Genomic DNA, 18,867 nt, shown 5'->3' with positions numbered 1-18,867 from the left:
ACTCTTCCTTTATTCCATCATTTACTTTACCCTCTCTTATCTTTCCTACTTTTTTTATCTCTCCTATTTATTTAATATAAATTCTTAATCTCCGTACCCAAAAGTTTTGTATCAACTTTTATGGGACGGAGGGAGTAATAACTAGCATCATGTTTATATATTTAATCCAAGTATAGATAAAAGTGGTTTTTTAGCTTATGAAAGCAAAAGTGCAAAACGTCTTCTTTTATTTAAAACTTTTGTTTTGAAAATTGTAATGTTAAATTTTAGTTTTGAGTTAGGAATACCAAATTCATATCTTAATTTTCAATAAACAAACATCAACTAATTTTAATTTTAAAGTTAGTTTCTTTGCAACTTTCTCCTAAAACACAATCTTTTAAATATTATTTCAAATTGTTTCCAGTAAACTTCACAAACATAAGAATTAAAACTTTAGAAAGTAAGAACTAAAATTAAAAATAAAAAATTCTTAAAATTAAAACTGTAAACTCAATTTGCATTAATATATTATTTATTCCATAATACAGTGAATAATTATAAAATCTTTTTAAATAGAGTATTATTAAACAGATGAGTCAAAAACCATATTATTATTTTGTAATCGATGTTCAACATAATGTTCCAAAAATTCAAAAATGAAAGAAATCAAAATTTTTTCAAGTAAAAAAATCAAATTAAAATTATAAAATTCTTAAAATTAAACCTTAAACATATTTACTATTATCATATAGTATCAAATTTTAATTTGTTAGATAGCATAGTGAATTGAGCTAGGAACTCTAATATTTTACAAATAGATTAAAAAATATTAATTATATAGCTTTAAAATGTTAAATAGACGGGTTAAGAACATGTAAATACTTTAAACGTGGTTCGACTATAACATTCCAAGAATTAAAAATAAATATATTAAATTTTTGTCTAAAATTCATAAATCAACAGTATACCCCATTAGTATTCATAAACTACTCATCATATATCAAATTTTAATTTGTAGCATGTTATAGTGAATTGAGCTAAGAATTATAATATTTTACAAGAAACAAATAAAATAGTTGCAATATAGCTCTACGATATAAAATACATGAATTATGAGCAAGTGATTATTTTTTGGAACGAAGTTTAATGTAACGTACTAAAATAAGAACTTAAAGAAATTAGAATTTTGGAAAGTGGAGAATTAAATTAAAAACTATGAAATCCTAAAAATCAAAACGGTAAATTAACAGTTTTTATTTACAATATAATACTAATATTTTAATATATTTGCGTGTTATAATGAACTAAGATAGGAACTCTAATATCTTAGAAAGAAAAAGAGAACATATTAATTTTATAGTTTTAATGTATAAAATAGGTGAGTTTAAAATATATAATTAGTATTTTTTATAAGATTTGATGTAATGTTTCAAAGATCAAGAATTTAAGTAATTAATATTAGAAAGTGAAGAATTAAAATATTAGAAACTGTTAATTAGAAGTATCAAATTTTAATTTATTATAATAGTCTAAAAATAAAAAGAGAAAGTATTAGATATATAGTCTTAAATAATAAATATATGAGTTAAGAATATGAGATTATTTTTATTAAAGTGACCATACCATTCCAAAAATTTAAGAATTTATAGAAATTAATATTTTGAAAGGAAAATAATTTAAATTAAAACAAAATTAAACCGTAAACTCAATTAGTATTATTGCATATATAAAAATTTAACTTCTTTCATGCTATACCTAAATTGACCTAAGAACTTTGATATTTTAGAAAGAAAAATAAAATTATTAACTTTATAGCTTTAGTATTAAACAATTTAGTTAAAAAAAATCTGTTTTTATGAGGTTTGAGATCTAAATATTAATAGATAAAGTAGGAGAGGAAAAAAAATTGAGAATACATTTTTATAAATAAAAATAATATTGATATTAACCAAAATAAACTTCACCAAAAGAAAAAGTAGTACTCCATAAATTTTATATTTGTATAATAGTGAAATTATTAAACTTTTTCATACTATTAATTCTTACACATCAGAAAAAATTTAGGTATTCAATATACTTTTTCTTATAAATTTCGGAAAGATTTAATTATCATAAGATTCACCCAACTTTGCGTAAATATGCCGTCAACATATATTTCCCATGATTAAGGTATTCTAATTCATGACCTCATTTAATACTCCTTATTAATGGTTTAGGGGCAACAAGATATATATACAAAATGTAAAAATAATCAAAAACTAAATATATGGCGAAAATTACTATTATATCTCCATTATGGCATTATGGCTTGGAGACAGGGGCGGACACACGTTCATATAGGGTAGGGCTGAAGCCCTTACCCAATTTTTTTTTTAAAATTTTCTACTTTCAAAATTTTCAAAATTTTAAAAAATTATGTTAAAGCCCTTACCAAATAATGCTACTTAAGAACAAATTATCTTGGATGAATAACTTTATGGGGCTGAAAATTAAAGAAAGGAAACTTAAAAATTTGCAGAAGAAATAACCATGGCGTTGGAGAAGCATAAGGAAGGACAAGAAGAGTATTTTCACAGATAAATTAATACAAAAAGTAAAAGTCACATGGACCCCACTTTAAATGCTTTGACCGGTTCGTAACTTGTTAAAAAAGATTGTATACTCTAAAATTGTCACTTTTTAAAGTGACACACGTTTTTGTTATTAAATTTTAGTAAAAAAAGGAAATTACATTTTAATTGGCACTACGTTTTTAAGATTTTAAAAAATTAAAAAAAGAGAAATAGAAGGGTTTTTGTCAATTTGAAGTTTACAGCGGCCTCTGCGGCGATACAGAAACAATGCCGTTTTGTAAAAGTGGGGTTGAGTCTTTAAAATTAATATTCAAATTCTACGCAAAAAGCGTGAGGTAAGGAGTTTATTAAAGTTGTTAATTTTATATTTTATTTCTAGTTTTTATAAAATTTTGATAGAATAGTTATAAACTAATAAAAGTTATAAAAATGGTTAGTTGCAAGATAATATTTGTGATTGTCGTATAGAATACAATTTATATTAGTGAGTGTTGATAGTGTCTTATGGAATTATGTATATAAACTAATATTGTACTTCTCAATTAATGAGAACACGTAGAATTCAGTTGCCACCGCTTTAGATGTAAAACTGCAACTATGACGTGTTCTTTTTATTAGATGTATTTTGGACTACTTTGTATTAAATATATATGCATTTTACAGTTTTTGCGGTTTTTAAATTGTAGGAGTATAATTTTATTATATATTATGTTGACTGTGAAAAAATACATACTGAAGTTCAGCCCTTACAGTCAATTTTTTCTGCGTCCGCCCCTGCTTGGAGACATTATGTCTCTAAAACATTTTCCTAAACGGAATTCACAGTTTTATTTACCTGTGAGTGCAGACTTTATCTAAGTAATGTATTTAGGAAAATAAAATCTTTGACAAAATCATTGGTAATGTATTTATGAAAATAAATCTCTCGACAAAATCTTTGGTCAACTATATGTCTATATCTGTATGTACACGGATTGCTTAGATAAATACCGTAGAAAGAGAGTATTTGATATACATTAAACAATACCAAATTAAAATATTAATAAATTAAAACTTAAATTAAAAAATCAAAAATAAATACCCATATTCTCTGACCTAGCCCTATCCATAACCCTCTAAAGATCTCTTGATAAATTCATCACCGGCTATAACAAGAACCATAATTCCAACAATTTCATCCAATATTCATACACAATGAACAACGATGTGGTGATAGAGATCCTCTTACATCTTCCGGTTCGATCCCTCTTCATATTTAGATCTGTCTGCAAATTCTGGTGTGACGTCATTGATTCTACACGTTTTCAAGAGCTGCACACTGAGTTACATATCAACAACAATAACGGCAACGACAAAGCTGATGATGCATTATATCTACAATTTACTCTTCCTGATGAGATAGGAATATTGAAACTATCAACAAAGCTTCTAGACAACGGGAAGTCGTTAGAATCGCATGACTTTCCGTCTTTCAACATGAAACGTTATAGAACGGATGATCCAAATAGGCGTTTAAAGGTAGCTGGGGCAATTAAGGGTCTAATATGCATAAACACTTCTTCAGAAGAAAATATTCCATCCATAGTCATATGCAATCCTTTTCTAGATCAATTGAAGATTCTACCACTTCCTCACCGCCCTTCTTGTCAGTCGTGTGGAAGGACCCTTTGTTACCAACAGGTTGGAGTTGGCTTCGATGAAGATTACAAAGTGGTACAGCTGCGCTGATGTGCTACTCATGGATGCATTGTAAGCAAGCCTACCTATATTCGAGAAGGATGAATTCTTGGAGGAAGTTGGCTTTTGATCAAGAACTGTACATCCATGGTCCCATAAAGTCGTTGTGCAAGAATGGCTCCTTTGCACACTGGATAGGGTGGCGGAGAGACTCAAGGTTTGTCATACTAAGCTTTGATATGAAGAATGAAGTGTTTCTGACATTCAAAATATCAGGTCATGTACTTAAGTCGTTTTACATGTATCTAGAGGTTCTTGCAAAGGATGAATGCTCGTTTGTTTTATTCGGATTATATAGTTCGCTAGTGGTGATGGTTTATGAGTCGAGATTCGAAGGGAGTGAGCTTATATGGACTCGTGTGATGAATGTGGAACAACGTGTTTTACGGGATATGCCTCTTTGGAGGAGCAATGATTTTGCAGTGTTCAAGAAGCGTGATTGTGTGGTTTGGTGGTTGCTTGATTTTATCAAAGAAAGGGTTTTCTTACTTTATGATTGTCGTGCTCGGGAATTCATCGCGCGTTTGGAGCTTCCGGAGACTTCGGCTATAGTTGAGTATGAAGGAAGCTTCATTTCACCTTAAGGGTGCTTAGAGGCATTGGCAAAATTGGTGCTCGAAAACGTAGGCATAACTGGATAACAAAGTTTTAGTTTTGTTTACTCTTTATTGTGTTTTATTTATTTCTTTTTTATATATATATTTTTAAGTTGTGATACTATATTTTTTTTTATTAATTTTCTTTTTTAAGTTGTGATACTATAATATAATTCATGGAATTTGTAATGTTTGTTCTTTTTGAGAAAAATTGACCAATAAATGCTATTAAAGCCAAAGCCATGTAATAGAGATGTATACTTTTATTTGATTCCACTTACTTTTTTTCACTCATATTTCTTCACAAAATCAAATAAGTTCTTAAAATTAATCCACACTGGTCGAATACGGGACATTTATTGAAGACTAGATGAAGTACTAATATGATACCCCTTCTCGTTGCCTTCAATGATATTCAAATGCATACACCAATCTAGAACCTTCTAGGATGGACTGCTTGCATCATAAACACAAAGACAACCCACAAATCCATATAAGCTCACTCCCAATATTCCAACTTAAGAGGAATCACCTTTAAATCACTCCTTCAACTAGGAGTAGAGGACCGACAATGAGGTGAAGCCAAACAAAACCCACGAGTCCAATTGACGAATGATTTTTTGGAAAAGGGGGTGAAAATACAAAAGTTGTTATTAAAAGAAAAAAGAAAGAAAGAGTTGAAAATAATATATATGGGGTCCATAACCACGTGAACCAAGTCTATATGCTTGGACTAGGTTTAAATTATTGACATATAGTATAAAATTGACTAAGTCTTTGTAATCTAGAGAATCGACTTCCACAGTCTAATTTCATTTCATCAATCCAATTCATTTATTAAATTGCTTCGTTCTCTTTTCATTTAGGAGAGTTTAAATATTTGCTCTTGCTATGGGGCTCGCATGTATATATATATAGGGAAGAATTCAAATTAATGGAAACTAATTCCATTGCATTCTTCAATATTCTATGAATAATAGGGAGTAATAACTAGTAGCTGTAGTGCTCTTAATAGTAAGACAAAAATTTTGTATTCCACTTTTGAAAATTTGACACTAAGATGAAGATGAATGTCCAGTTGTCCACCACAATAAAATCAACACACTCCCAAGTCAATTAAATACACTCCTCGTTCCTTAGTAGTGGAGACGTTTCTTGCGACACACGATGTAAGAAAAATTGTGTTAAGTAAAAAAAAATAAAAAAAATAAAGTAGGTAGAGATACGAAGAGAGAATAAAATAACAGGGAGTGAAGTAATTGAGAAAAATATATTAATTTTTTACTAAAAATGAAAATGATTTTATTACTATGAAAAGTACCGAAATGACAAAATGACTCTATCACTATTGAACAGAGGGGAGTACGTGATCATTAGCAAACCTCAAAAGTCAATAATTTAGTGGAGTAATCCATTTCCAAGAAACTTCCAATGCCCCTGGCTAGAAAAAAAAAATGTAGGAAAAATTACTTAATTTTACTCTATAAATGATCCACTTGAGTCATAACACTCTCTCAACCTTAACCTCCAAACATGAAACATTCTCTCACTCTCTACACCCTTGTCTCTCTCCTTGTATGCGTTTCCGGCCAGAAATGCGGCTGTGCTTCCAACGTTTGCTGCAGCCGGTACGGCTACTGCGGCACCAGCAGCGAGTATTGCGGTACCGGCTGCCGTTCAGGGCCGTGCACCGGCTCCACAACGGTGGGAAACAACGGAGTAAAAGTTGGCGATATAGTGACGGATAGTTTCTTCAACGGCATTGCTAAGCAGGCGGGCGCGGGCTGCGCCGGGAAGGGATTCTACACACGCGCGGCCTTCCTTGAAGCCGTTCAGCTCTACCCCGAATTTGGCACCGTGGGGTCCACCGACGACTCCAAGCGAGAGATCGCAGCCTTCTTCGCGCATGTCACTCAAGAGACCGGACGTAAGTTTTTTTTATTTTTTTTTATTTTTTTATTTTGAGATTACATTTGTTTCCTAAAAATAGAACTTCTTTCTTTACGAGGTTGTTTCATAGAATAGAAACACTCCATTTTAGAAAACTTATTTTTTTTTTTTTTAGAAAACTTATTTCTCTTTGTGAGGTGTGACCCTTTATTCAGTAACACATTTTTTTTTTCTATCTCTCTTACTTTTCAATTTTGCATTAAAATTCGTATCATTTCAAAAGTACACACTTATTGATTTTTCCCATGAAAGATGTCATGTTGCCTTTATATATTTGAAAAAAATTAAATCACTTCTATTTAATTGTCTATAATTCAAAAAAAATTTCCCTATATATTTAACTGTATTTTGATTTCTCTATTTAAAACACTTAAACTATAGCTCCTAAAATATCATGCTACAGACTTGTGCTACACACGGGAGATAAACAAAGCTATCTATTGCACAAACAGTAAACAGTGGCCATGCGCCCCGGGCCAGAGCTACTACGGCCGAGGCCCGCTACAAGTTACGTGGAACTACAACTATGGTGCAGCGGGCCAAGCCTTAAACTTTGATGGATTGAACAACCCGGATATCGTGGCCAGAGACCCTGCTATCTCGTTCAAGACCGCAGTGTGGTTTTGGATGAATTACGTGCACATGTCTTTTACATCGGGCCAGGGTTTTGGGGCCTCGATTAGGGCTATTAACGGCGGCGAATGCAATGGCAGGAAGCCTGCCGCAATAGCTGCCCGTGTTGGTTATTATACAAGCTATTGTAGCCAATTCGGAGTTAATCCCGGGCCTAATCTTCGTTGTTAATTAAGAGAAACTATTGGAATATGTAAGGCGTAATGAGCTGATTAATGGGTTTGAAATAAACGCAGTTTGATTGATTATGCTTTATGCGAATCTTATACAAAACATATTACATATATGTAATTAACTACTCCCCATCTCATAATAAGAGTCATATTTTGTCATTTCGATCCGTCCTATATATGAATCTGTTGAGTACAAACCCATCTCACATCGGGAGTATGAGAGAAGTTGAAATGTGTATATAATTTTGTCCAACCCTAATTAATTTGAGATTATCTGAAAATGACACTTGTTTAAGTATGAAACTTTTAAAGTATGATACTTAATAAAAAAGAACAAAAAATTATTGAAAATAATGTTACTAAAGATTATGAGCCACATCAGTAGCAATAGTATAATACAGTACTATAATGCGTAGTGAAAGACTTCTGAAAAATAAGAGTAGACTCAATTAGATTATATAATTAGGATGTCACCCGAAACCTGTGGCCAGCCCGATATAACCCGATAAAATGAGTGAGTAAGGGTTGTAATTTTATTACGAATACTAAACGGGCTAAACGGTTTGGCCCAAATGGGTTGAGCGGGTTAAAGCGGGTTGGCTCGGACGGATTCAGTCGGCCCGATGAGTTGCAACTTTAAATTAAAAATTACTATTAAATTTTTGGAAATTTTCAAAATAATGACACGAACACAAGCTTTAATTTTATGTTGTAGTTGATCGAGATGAAATGCTTCTTTCCAAGTATTGTAGTAGAATACTATGAAAATATGAAGATTTTATATGATTATAACTAAAAAGAAAAAAATATCTAAAATTAAAATCATTTTATAGAATAAAATTTCGATACAAGAAATTATTTTCTTAGCTTAAAACCCGACGGTTTAAGGTTAGGGTTGAAAATTTATAACCCGAAAAATCTATAACTCGAATAGCCGCACCCAAATAGCCAGACAATCCGAGTGGGTTGGCCCGAACCCGAATGGGTTAGACCGATTGACATCCCTATATATAATACAGTACTATAATGTGTAGTGAAAAACTTTTTAAAAATAGGAGTAGACTCAATGAGATTATTTTTTGGAGAAGAATATAACACAATTTATGAGTCAGTTTAGGTGTAACGTCTCGATTATATTTTCATAGAAAAATGACTCATTTTACGATGAGCTAATAGGAGTGGACTAAAATGGATTGAAAAATGACTCATTTTTTTTTTAAATTAGAATGTTCATAAATCACATGCATATCGGTTGCGGTGAGTCCCGATCAAAACGATAAAATTAGAAAAATGACTCATTTACGACTGGGCTAATAGGAGTGAACTTTCTTTTTGCCAAATGAGGTAGAGACTTATTTTTTACTAACATAATTTCTTTTCTATCTCTCTTATTTTACTAACTTTTTAGAATATTAAAACTTATGCTTTTTCAAAAAAAAATTATTTTTAAAGGACGAGTAGCATGAATCAGTTAACTTTGAGCGGTTGTTATCTTAGAAACATTTACTTAATCGATTTGACTTTAATTCACTTAGAGAGAAATTTATTAATTAGTGACTTAATAGTTAGGCACTACAAGAAAAATGAGAGCAAGTTAAGTAAAGTATAAATATCAATATTAAAGTACTATTCCCTCCGTCTGCTAAGCGTCCCGAGCTAAGATGACACATTGCTTAGCCGGCACGGAATTTAGGAGTTATTGGTTAAAGTGTTTAATTGGAGAGAGAAATGTGAGTGTAAGCATTAAAGTGAGAGATAAAGAAAGATGGACATTTTAATAAGGGTGAGGTGTATTAATTGGAGAGAGAAAGTTTCCAAAAAAGGAAATGCGTCATCTTAGTTGGGACAAACTAAAAAAGTAAACGTGTCATCTTAAGTGGAACGGAGGAGTACAATCTAACGTCCCTTGAATTGGCGTACCTGCATTCATATGAGATATGTTTAAATAATAACATAGACAATAAATATCTCAAGTTTCTAATCTCATTTTAAGTGATTTACGTGAGTGGAGATTTGTGATAGAAGAATTTGTAAAATAAATAAATGCGGATCAATTTAGGTGATTATTCGAATTCATCATTAATTTATACATACAACATATAAACAGCAGGTAAATCACGAATTAGTTCATATACATTATATAAAAGAAAAATTAAAGTCTAATACATGAATCTATAAATTTGAAACTTACGTTTAAATTCTCCAAATAATCCATGAGACATGTGACTTCCCCATGTGTCTTGTTCTTCGTATTCAATCTTGAATTTTTTATTTTATTTCCCAACTCGATTCTAGAAATTTGTGTGGACAAAATCTATCTTGAACTATAGAATTGAATAAGAACTAAAGAATAAAAAAGAGAGATCAATCGGCCACTATAAAGCAAGGGGCGAAAACTATGATTGATTCTTTACATATAAATAAATTGATTTATGAGTATTTATAATATCATATAATTATCTTTTTCATATCTGATCTAGGTCATTGCATACAATTCCACTTAAATTGATAAGCGTGTTTTGTAACTCTCCCATGTGGGATTTCAAAAATTCTATCTTTATTTCTTTAATATTTATATCTTATTTCTCGTATCCTAACTAATGACTACTATGGGACAGATTAGGAATTCATGCAGAGTGGATTAGGCTACACATGTTTGTACTTTCACCAATTAAATTAAACTAATTTAATCCTAGTTAAACATAATATTATGGGTAAACTGCTGAAAAAATAATACTCTCTCCGGTCCCATATTATATTTGCAAGGAAGTGTAGTGCTAATAAAATAGTACTACTACATCAATTATTTTTAACAAGTAACGTTATAATTATGAGTAGAACACTACATATATAGCTTAATTAGATCATCAAACTTTCCAGCACTAATTAAACTGCAGGCGTCGATCAAGTGAGTGGTGGACAACAGCTATGGCGTTGAGCAGTTACCACCGTGGCGTAGCTGGCAGCACCTGTGGTGTTTCCAGTGGCACCACCGGTGGCGTTAGCGAAACACCGTTGGCGAAACTGGACAAAATATGGCAATATTAATGATGATTAATCGCTGCAAAAATGTAGGAAGGGTATGCATGGTAAATCAAAAAACAAAGCATCAGTTGTTGGTGTTGCAAGCAATGTGAACAAGAGAGCAACTATAATCTTCATGCTCGAATTCATAGACATGATGTATGGCTTGTTTATTTACTTACTCGATTGATGAGCAGAAATGAGACTGGTTTTCCATATTTATAGCAAACAATTAGAAGTGGATAAGTCTTCTGTATATTTTGATGTGTCATCGGTTACTAATTATAGTTAGGCAGGTTATTAATTAGAGTTTACTTCAAGCTCGGCATTTACTGTATACTAGTATATTGTTAGACTTTGAATTAGTGGTACATAAACTTAATTAGCATTGAGAATCACAAGAACACGCATAGTCTAATAAAGTTGACTAATTTGATAGTACTACAATGAAGTGCGAAACAAATTTCTCGTTCTATATATGTAAGACGAAAGAGTTACGGTTATGGACATGGTGAAGTATGAATTGCTCCTATTAAATAAATAGTATAAAAAAATTATTCCTCATGTGTTGTGGAGTATTCAAAATGATTACTCTCATGACGAATGGCATGATAATAATTGGTGGAATTTGTTGAGTGTAATAAATTAAAAGAAAAATATAATTAAATATTTGAATAACAAAGAGAATATTGAAATTTTATTTTAAATATTGAAAGATGACATTGATTAAGATAAGTAGTGTACTTTAGTTACAAATCTAAATTAAAAGGCTTCCGTTGGCTCGATTAAGCTCAATTATAGTCACGAGTCTACTCTATCTATCAACAATTGAAAGATATATTGACTAGATTAAGATAGTACATGAACTAATTTGAATTGTAGTTTAATCAATTAGAAAGAACTATATATTTAGTCTCTGAACTTAACTATAATATTAAACACGAACCATATTTTTAAAAAATATTATCACACGTAGATTATCCCATGATTTAATGGTGAGATTATTGTAGCAGGAGAAGGAGAAGGATGACTATGACTAATTATCATAAGACTATTCACCTAGAATTAAATAATGGGATTTAGTAATAGGGCACCACACAGCGCTGTGGGTGTCTCCATCCGCTCGCATCCATCTCCTGTCCTCGTCCCGCGTCTCATTCGAAGAGGAAGCTGGCGAGACGCCCGCCACGCACCTTGGCTACGTGGCGAGCTGTGGCCGTGCGTGACGCCCACTCGCCGGCCCGCGAGTGGACGTCGTTATGTGACATCCCTAACCCGAAACATGCATCATTTTACATATTTACACATTTTTATTTATTATTATTACATATTTATATTATTGCTTGCACAATAAATATTATATGTGTGATTATATATACATATATATATATTAAAATACTAAATAGTTAAGCTAAATGCATGAGTAATAATGTGTGCATGTAAATATATATATGTACGTACTAATAGTCATATTAAATTTCTTTATGTAATTGTTCTAGTATTCTTTTACTATGACTTTTGTTTACACTTATTTTTATAATTGATTTGCTCTTATTGGTATAATTGATTATGGCAAAGATATATGTAATATTCTATTTTTAACTTCAAATTCTTGAATTCATTTAACAAAAGGTGAGCATGACGTGTAAAATTTTATTAAAATACACGTATAGAATGTGCATGCAAAGTTGATAAGTGTAACCTTGTGAATTAGCTTTTTTATTTAATTACATGATCTAAAATAATAAGTTTATTTTATATATATGTATAGGAGAGGGCACGTGTAATTCCATGAATTACTGCATGTCTTGTATCCAGGTGGATTAGTGAAACCATATACAAGTGGATTAATTAGTATGCTCACTTATATAGTGTAGAAAAAAGAGAGGAGAAAAGGGTGTAAATTAGAGAGAGAAAAGGGAAGAACGGAGCAGAAAATATATGGCATATTCGTGTTAAATTAGGAGGCGAAATCAGGAGTTTGAGTAGTTTATCTGTCGTAATCGGTGCGTATAAATCACACTTTTAATTTTACATATTTTATATGATTGATTGCTATGTGTTAAATTGGAGTAAATATTTGAATTATATGATGGAGTCGAAATGGTCATGTGTGGAGTATTTGATATTGATGTTGTGAATGATGTGGATATGTGATTTGTGCAATGAATATGTTTATATTTAGTATTTGTGTTAATTAATGGAATATATGGATATGTAATTGGTGCAATGGAATGATGGATACATTTGATGTATGGACCGGAATCATTCGAATCATGGAAAATTAAAGGATATTATCGTCTTGCTTCGATCCGATATACAATGGCAAAGACCTACGGGTCATATACAATGATAATGGACCCACGGGTCAAAGAAAATATACAAAGAGGGGCCTTCGTGGAAAGGTCAAATCAAAGAGGGCCTTCGTGAAAGGTCAAATAATAAAAAGGAACATGCGAGTCGTATCAATGGAAATCCCGCAATCATGAAGAATTGCTCAGTCAGTAATATTAAAAGGATCATAGGCATTTTGCATATGACTCAACTTATTTTTAACACAAGTATACCCGCAAGTGTAGGGGCTAATGTAGCAAATAGTAAGCAAAAGTATCGTATCCACAAAGACAATGAGTGTCAATCTAATTACCATGAACCAACCTCAACTACTATCTAGATGAATCGAAAAGTTTGGGTTTTCTAAATCTACTTAAAAAACAAGGTAAAAACAATTAAAAACAAATAGAGAACTAAAAGCAAATAAGAAAACGGATGTAGATCAAAGATGAGAAGGGTAGAACTTACGGATCGATAACAACTATCCTATGCTCAACTAATTTCCAACCTATGCCAACAAAGGGTCTCAAGGGTTATTAAGCTATCACTAAGGTAAAACTATATCTTTTCTCAAAGCATATAATTTGTAGATTGCTACCTAGAACCGAAGTCTCCTTCCTAGAACTAAGGTAACAACTCCTAATAGCTCCTAAGATACTTAGCTTCATTCAAAGGCTCAAATCTCTCGATTATATTGGCAAAGACGTCAATTTCTTCTCTTTTAAATTAAACTACTCACTTCTCGTTCTTGTAGTAAAATCCACATGCATTTATAAGGTGATCATAAATAAATGTATAAGCCTAAGAAATCAAAATAACCACATGAGCCAAGACATAGAAAAAGGAAATCAATTAAACATAAGAATCATTGTCTCTCCCGTAGAACTCTACGAAGGATTTAGCTACTCATGTTCAACACAAAAGTCAAAGAAATATTCAAAGAAATATTCAAAAACATTGTTTGAACAAGAATAAAACTAAAAGTAGAAACTCCTAGAATTGGATTGGGCGGATTGGAGGTCTCGTCTTCAATCTTGCGATGAATACTGTCCTCTGCTCGTTCTTCTCTTCTTCCTAGGTGAAAAAGTAGTATTTTTGGGGTTGAAGGCGTGTAGAATGTTGTAGGAGGCGTTTCCTAGGCATATATACCTAGGGTTGACTTTGGGCCCGAAATAAGCTGTCCGACGAAGCTGGAGGGTCGCCAGGTTGGGTGTGCGTCGAAGCGGCGAGCTGCTTACGGCGTTTTTTTCGTGTTTGCTGGCGGGTCGCCAGGTTCGTTTGCATGCGAACCTGGCGGGTCGCCAGCTATGTCATTGCACTGCGCAGTCTTGGTAAAACGGCCATAACTTCTTCTACCGAACTCCAATTAAGACATTTAAGATATCCACGCGAAACTCTTTCGAAGACGGAGAGAATGGTATGAATTACATGCGAATCGGACTTCAAAATCTCCATAAAAGCTATCTCGAACATTGAGCAGCTGCACATCCACATATTTTGTACATTTTCTACACATTCTTCACAAAATGGTCAAAATACCAACATAAGAGAAGTAGCTATAACCATGTCTCAAAGTTCACAATATATGATCAAAACCAAGTAAAACTACCCTCTAAAATCATGTAAAATCCAAGTGAATCAGCATATGAATATTAAATTATTTATGATGTTTATTACTTCCGATGATATATTTTGGTGAAAGAATGTGTTTGATATTGGTGTGTGAAATTAAAGGTAAGATTTATATACACCGAGTTGTGGCTCATATAAACCACTAATATTTTTCAAGAATAAGATATCAATGATTCGTGAGGTTGATGTGAGTTACAATTATTATAAGAAGTCGACAGGCTGACACGTTTTGACAACTTCTCTTCCTCATCATTTTTGCATTTAGATAAATGTATTGTATATGGAGTGGTGAGAGGGTCCCACTACGGTTTAGAATATTTTGAAATATGTACATGATAAATGTTGGTTTTTTGAAATTTTATAATATGTGTGTTTTATTTATTTGAAAGTGTGGATTATTTATTTTAAAATTTTGAATATATTTAAAGTAAGTCGTACGTCATAAGGGTTAAGGTGTGACAGTTTATATCCGTTAAAATTCATTTTTTTTATTTTTTTTTTAATTCAGAAAAATTCAAAGATTAAAAAAGAATATATTAAAAAAATTCCAAAAATTATACTACTGTTTTTTTCAAATTTGTAATTTTTTTCAATTTTTAAAGCCTCCAATCACTTCTATAAATACCAAATCATTTCCACAAATTATCCACCATAAAAAAACTCTCTATTCTCAATCAAACACTCTACATTCTTTTAGTTTGAATCAAAACATTTTAAATTATAATTTTATTTTATTTAATGAAGTGTGCTTTTTATTAATTGGATTTGTTGAAAATAAAAATAAAAAATGAAATTGAATGAATAGTTAAGAGATGAGATGGTTAAGAGATGGAGGGATGTAGGTGCTATCTTTTAGTTTAGAAATAAAGTGAAAAAATACGATGGAGTCCATGAATACAAGAGATGAGGGATTAAGAGATGGATAAGAGATAGCGTTGTGGATGGCCATGTGAATCAATCGTGAACATATTCAATCTAAGATATAATATTGAATTAAATAATGGGATTTAGTATTATGAATCAATCATGAACATATTCAATTTAAGATATAATATTGTCAATCAAACATCCCGATAACTCTCTCATTCAACTTATTATCTTCAACCAGTTATTGAATGATATTTCCTCTGTCCTCTCTCCCACTCCTCTCCTCTCACCACCTTACTACTTTGATTTATTAACATGACGTGGTTTATTCTCGTGAGTGTAATATAGGAGTAATTTATGTTATTTTGTTGTTCGTTGATAAGACTCGTTTCATGCCTTGATTATGGGTAATTTCTGAGATTTCAATGAACTAATACGTATTTGTAAGCTCGGTGTGTAGAAAATCTACCGGACCCAGAAAAAGATGCAAATTGACCAGGCAGATGGAATCAAAGGGATTTGAAGTGGAAAGTGTCAATTCGCCATACCGACCTAGGAGGATACGAAAGCAATGGTGGGAGCGTTGTGAAGCGAAGAGCATCTTTTGAAGGATCTTTTAGGAGTGGCAAAAATGACAAATAAGCGAGGAAAAGTACCTAGAAGTCCGAGCCTCAACTATAAATAGAGACGATTATCTTGAAGAGAGGCATCTCCACTTGTAGTTTTTCGCTCTTTGTTCACTCCTCTTCATCACTCATTTCACTTCACACATATTTTCTCTACGCACTTGGGAATAGGTTGAAATTCGGGTGTTTTGTGGTGGTTTAGTTCAGTTCGTAGTGCAACACCATTTCCAAGGGGCGAAGATACAATCTATTTATATTTCTATTGTTTTTACGCCTTGAACTTCGTTGTTTTGGAAGCTCGGCGCTGGCTATTCTGTTTGAACTTATTTCTGACGTTATGAAAGTTTCGGTATATGTTTTATCTGGTTTTGATGCTTTGATGTTGGTTTTTACTGATTTGGATGCTTTTTACAATTGATTCTTGATTTGGAGTTGAAATCGGTTGAATCGAGTTAAATTGTCGTTGAATTTGTTGGATCTGAATTGTAGAGTTATGGATCTGAATGTAGCAGAGTTGAGATCAGGTTGATCGGAGTTGAATTATTGTTGGAGTTGTGGATCTGAGACGTGGTGTTTTGAATTTGCATGGTTTGTTTTCTGATTCTGCTCGAAATAGTAGTTTAGATCTGGTAGTTTTATGCTTAGTCGTCGTGTTTGAAGTCGGATCTGAGATTGCTTTGTTTTGATATGTTGATGCTCTGTTTCGTCGAGTTTATGTTAGTTTATCGAAGAAGATGAAGTCTCGTAGTTAGTTAAGGATTCGATCTGCTTGTTGGTTGTTCGATTACTTTTGCAGCTTTACTTGTCACCGTAGCTAAATCGGGAAATTGGTCCCCACTGTTGTTTACGTGCTTGTTTAACCATTTTGGGAAATCTTCAACCCAACCCAATAGTTTAGTTGTTTGAATCTCTCTAGTTAAATTTCATTTCCTCGAGTCATGCATGCATACGTACTTTTCCCTATTTCCTAGGTCTAGTAGATAGGTTCTTTCTTTTATCTTGAGACTAGTAGTTAAAAACTTAACCCATGAGTTGCGTGAGAGAGCTAACCCCTTCCAAATCCTCTGAATACTTGCTAAACCCCTCCGTCTCCGTGGGATTATCTTTACTTCCATATACTAGCCAATAGTATAATGGGTTAAGGTTTTGAAGTGGTTGAGAGTGCACAAATGACAAATTCAGATAGGTTTATGATCTCGCTAGACCTGCGGTTTGGTGAATTCTCTGGACCTGTTTGATTGAAACCCCTACAACACATACACATCACATTCACTCTCCACTACCTTCCATTCGCTCACTTTCCTTTTACAATAAGTAGTATTACCCATGTTATGCATAGAGAATAAGAATTTCAAATAATGAGTACAAAATATAATAAATATATAGAAAATAAGAATTCAAAACAATGTGAAGATTTAAAAAACATAAATGTACTTATCTTCTCATTCTAAATGAAGAATTTATTACTCCTTAATGAATGAAATATTTATATAATTTAAATTTATGATATAAGTGAGTAAAAACAATAAAATTAATGAAAAAAGAAGATGTGTAACTAATGGTCAAAGAGTATGAGTTAATTAGAATAAGATATAGAAATAAATTAAGAAAATATGTGTGCGTAAATATCAAAGAGTAGAAATCAAATAATTGAATAAGAAAAGTATAATAACAGTATATTAGATATATTAAAAAAAAACATTTTAATTAAGTGAATGTAAATTTAAAAAAATATTAGTTAAAGCACTTTAAAATATCTAATATAGACAGACAGAGCAATCACACTTCAATGACACACTACAAAATTATGCTAGATGAATAAATTTGGAGAGATAAAAAGAATAAAGTAACTGATAAGAATAAAGTAAGAGTATTATCTAAAATTAGTGATGGACTCTGAATATGTAAAGAGTAAACATTTTACTATGAGAACGGGCCGATAAAATGAGACATCCAAACTGCATCTTTTTAAATCCAGTAAATGGCTTTCACAATATTCTATGTTTTGTCGTAAATTGTCTAGATGCAGCTGTTAATTGACAATCATTAAAAGGCACGACTTTCGTACCTTTTCTTGCTAAAAATGGTATTTGTGGTATTTCAACCAATTTCCACTATATATTACTCTATTTGTTCTACAATAAAAGTCACTCTAATTTTGGGCACAGATTTTACGAAATGTAAAAAATAGTGGATTGGGAAAGTTAGTAGAATATGAGACACACTTATTTGTATTGTTTTATTATAAAATATGAGTAAAGTGAGTTAGTGGAATGTAAGACCTACTTATCATTTATGGTAAAAATGAAATGTGACAAAAATGACAAAGTGTGACTCTTATTGTGGGATGGAGGGAATAGTATATAGTATGTGGTAATTTACACTACTATTTATATTATAAGAAGTTATACGAACTTTATAAGTTAATTTACACTACTATCTATAGTTTCATCTAGTTTTGGAATTTATTTTAATAAACTTAGTAGTATTATTTAATTAATTGGAAACTAATTAAAATATATTAAATTATAGACTAATTAAAATGTATTAAAATTTTAATTGAGTAAATATAGAATAAAAATGGTAAATATTAAATCTTTATGTTGTTGATTAGGTTGTGAATTATTCTTAGAAAAAGTATTGCAATAAAGATTAAATTTCAATTTTAACCTAAATAGAAGGCAAACTAAATTCTCTTGCACAATTTCAGTTTTAATCCAAATAAAAGGTAAATTAATAT

At 31.6% G+C, this 18,867-nt stretch overlaps 2 protein-coding genes across 2 annotated transcripts; both read left to right on the top strand.

The window, feature by feature from the left end:
• The first annotated feature begins 3,749 nt into the window (after nucleotides 1-3,749).
• LOC125185983 (jacalin-related lectin 38-like) lies at nucleotides 3,750-4,876 on the top strand. The gene is made up of 2 exons (XM_048082295.1): nucleotides 3,750-4,268; nucleotides 4,310-4,876. The coding sequence occupies exons 1-2, from the start codon at nucleotides 3,750-3,752 to the stop codon at nucleotides 4,874-4,876; spliced, it is 1,086 nt and encodes a 361-aa protein (XP_047938252.1).
• A 1,522-nt stretch (nucleotides 4,877-6,398) lies between these two features.
• LOC125214584 (chitinase 5-like) lies at nucleotides 6,399-7,724 on the top strand. The gene is made up of 2 exons (XM_048115676.1): nucleotides 6,399-6,815; nucleotides 7,242-7,724. Exons 1-2 carry the CDS (start codon nucleotides 6,422-6,424, stop codon nucleotides 7,640-7,642), a joined length of 795 nt encoding a protein of 264 aa, XP_047971633.1. The 5' UTR covers nucleotides 6,399-6,421; the 3' UTR covers nucleotides 7,643-7,724.
• The last annotated feature ends 11,143 nt before the right edge of the window (nucleotides 7,725-18,867 follow it).

This window comes from Salvia hispanica, chromosome 1, assembly GCF_023119035.1.
Source record: "Salvia hispanica cultivar TCC Black 2014 chromosome 1, UniMelb_Shisp_WGS_1.0, whole genome shotgun sequence".
Classification (NCBI taxonomy): domain Eukaryota; kingdom Viridiplantae; phylum Streptophyta; class Magnoliopsida; order Lamiales; family Lamiaceae; genus Salvia; species Salvia hispanica.
Note: the sequence above shows the minus strand (reverse complement) of the source record. Positions and strands in the feature narration are given on the sequence as shown.

Bases quoted from the DNA above. Each gene is read 5' to 3' on its own strand.
- LOC125185983 (XM_048082295.1), top strand. From the start codon at position 3,750: ATGAACAACGATGTGGTGATAGAGATCCTCTTACATCTTCCGGTTCGA. The intron at 4,269-4,309 runs GTACAGCTGCGC...ATGCATTGTAAG, and splicing joins TCGATGAAGATTACAAAGTG to CAAGCCTACCTATATTCGAG.
- LOC125214584 (XM_048115676.1), top strand. From the start codon at position 6,422: ATGAAACATTCTCTCACTCTCTACACCCTTGTCTCTCTCCTTGTATGC. The intron at 6,816-7,241 runs GTAAGTTTTTTT...ATCATGCTACAG, and splicing joins TGTCACTCAAGAGACCGGAC to ACTTGTGCTACACACGGGAG.